This window comes from Rhinopithecus bieti, unplaced genomic scaffold, assembly GCF_001698545.2.
Source record: "Rhinopithecus bieti isolate Rb0 unplaced genomic scaffold, ASM169854v2 scaffold_81987, whole genome shotgun sequence".
Classification (NCBI taxonomy): domain Eukaryota; kingdom Metazoa; phylum Chordata; class Mammalia; order Primates; family Cercopithecidae; genus Rhinopithecus; species Rhinopithecus bieti.
Genome location: NW_016829871.1, coordinates 7685 through 10217, shown reverse-complemented (window position 1 = coordinate 10217; position 2533 = coordinate 7685). Strand labels below are relative to the sequence as shown.

Here is a 2533-nt window from a genome sequence, read left to right as displayed (position 1 = left end):
GGAAGGTGGTGGGGGGAAGGTGGTGGGGGAAAAGGTGATGTTGGTTGAATGGCAGGACATAGATGGAGGTGGCGGCAAAGCCTGAGGGAGCTCGAGAGCTACCTCCCCGAACCTGGAGCTGCAGCCTGACCTGACGGTGCTGTCCAGCGAGGCGGTGGACTCGCCCAGGTCCGTGCGCAGCATGTCGGGCCCATCGCCGAAGGTGGTGTTGCAGTTGAGGGAGCGCTGGGGGGAGGGGAAGGGCTGGTCACTGCCAGGTGGAGGCCACCACGTGACCACCACGGGGGATGACTCTGTCCCCACGGCAAACCCCCCACACCCACATCCTGGCTGGGCCCCTCTCCAGCACACAGGAGGAGCTCACTGCAGTCAACCCTCACTGCAGACAAGAGCCTCCTGGCAGTGGAAGGGAGCACATCCTGGCCCATGCTGTGGTCAGGGGTTGCTGCCCTCCCCACAGCCACTGCTTCTGGTCAGGGTCCTCGGGGGTCCTGGCCCCCTCTTTCTAAGGCCTGGGAAAGCAGGGCTAGGACGCAACCGAGGCCCCATCTGGCCGATTCTATCACTTTCTGGTTCTGATGCCAGCAGCCATACCGTGCTCCATGGGCGGCTCTGCCATCCCCACCATGAGGGGCACACAGGCCGCAGGGCTGGGGCTCACGCGCAATACTCCTCCCCCACCACTCAAGATGCTGCCCAGCTCCCAGTCCCGCGGTGTCCCTGGTGCCTCGTACCGTCAGCAGGGTGGCCCTGGTGGTGGTGGAGTCCTCCAGGTGTAGCTTCCTCCCGCCGAGCACACCCTTCAGGTGCTTCCGGACCTCCTGGTTAAGCACGCAGTGGAAGAGGAGGACGAAGGGGCCCTGGAGGGAGAAAGGCGGGGTCAGCACCTGCCTTTAGGTGCCCCAGCACAGATGCACACACAGCCTTGAGTGCACACCGCCAGGCTGCGGGGCCCAGGACACGGCCAGGCCTCCCCTCCTTAGGGACTGCTGCTTTCTCGGGGGCAGGTTGAGGAGCTCAGAAACTGAGATGCCTGGGCTGGGCCCCCGGCGTGCTGGAGGCATTGAGGGCCCCAGCTCAGACCAGAGTCTTCTGGGCACTCCTTCCACAGCCCTCGGGGCCCTCTGGTGTCCCCGCTGTGTCGTAAGTCCACTCGCTGGTCAGCCCTCAGTATGACCCGAAATGGCCACTTCTGATCCCTGGAGACACAAGTGGACTTGTGCTGGCCTGGCACTGGGGTCATCGTCCCCAAACACAGTGGGGAGAAGGCACCAAGCCCTGTGCTGGCTGCAAAAGGGACTGAGTCCTTGCAGCCACAGGAGGATCCCACGCGAGGCCCAGGCAGGGCTCGTTTGAGACCGCAGGCCTCCACTGCCTTGCATCACAGCAACGGTGCCATGGCGGCCAGGCGGGGGTGCCGCAGGCAACTCAGCCGCCACCTACCTGTAAGCCACTGAAGATGGCGAAGAGGTAGTGGAAGCTCAATGCATCGCGGTTCACAGCCAGCAGCCCCAGCAGCCAGGTGGCGCTGATGAGCAGCAGCAGGAGGAAGGCGGTCCTCAGCAGGAAGCTGCGGGAGGGCAGGATCAGGCCTGTGCCCACCGTTACCACCTGCTCCCTTCCTCCCTCCCTCCCTCTCTGCACGTCCACCCGTCTATCTGTCCGTCCACTTGTCCATCCAGCCATCATCCACCTTGCTCCCTTCCTCCCCTCCTAGCCAGGAACGGACTCATCCGGGAACCAGACAGAGCTCGTGTTAGTGGGGATGGTGGTGGAATAAATTAGGAAGTAAATAAATGAGAAAACAGGAGCCGAGACGACTACACTAGGCCAGGGGGCCTGAGCCACGCCCATGGCTGTGCTAGCTCCTGTGACACACCTGTGGAGAGGCGAGAGGAAGAGCCCAGGGCCTGCCCTTGACGAGCGGTGACCCTGCAAGCAGCTTCCTGAGCTCTGCCTCAGTCTCCCCATCTGTAAAAGGGGAAGACAAAGGCGCATCCCCTCCCAGGGTTCAGAGGGGGTGGAGTGAATCAGGGCGACAGAGCCTGCAGGTCCACAGGTCAGGGATGGCACTAAAGATAAGGAGCTGACAAGGGCCCAGACCCCCCGTGTAACCCCCACATCCGGCCTTCCAGGCCACTCATCACCCCTCCCTCTCCACCCTCCTGGGCCGGGAGCCTCACACTCCTCCTGGCAACCCAGCCCCTGTGCAAGCATTCTCCCTTCGCCCATCCCTGGCTCAGTCCCATCTCTGTCAGGTCACCAGCAGCTGCCAGGTCACCAGGGGCCACCTGGTTGTCTGACAGATGCCCCTGTCATCCCCTCCTGACCCTGTCATGGCTCCTGAACGCTGTGCTGAGTCCTCCCACAGTGCCACCTGCTCCTCTGGGGGCCTCGTAGGTTCCCTCTCCTCCCTAGAACACTGGAGGTTCCCTCCGTGCTGGGCCCCTGTTCCGCTGCACCCTCCGATGGTGGGGCTGGGGGGTCTCCTCCACTCCAGTGGCCCCAGCAACACGCGCAACACCCTCATCAA

General features: G+C 63.5%; 1 protein-coding gene across 1 annotated transcript; it reads right to left on the bottom strand.

Annotated features, from left to right (window-relative positions):
* Positions 1-102: 102 nt before the first annotated feature.
* LOC108524148 (cadherin EGF LAG seven-pass G-type receptor 1-like) lies at positions 103-2090 on the bottom strand (the record flags this gene model as incomplete). Its single annotated transcript, XM_017865090.1, has 3 exons — positions 1444-2090; positions 735-860; positions 103-225 (listed from the first exon to the last, which is right to left on the bottom strand). Coding segments are annotated over exons 1-3 (495 nt in total), but the record flags the coding sequence as incomplete, so codon positions are not given.
* Between the last annotated feature and the right edge of the window lie 443 nt (positions 2091-2533).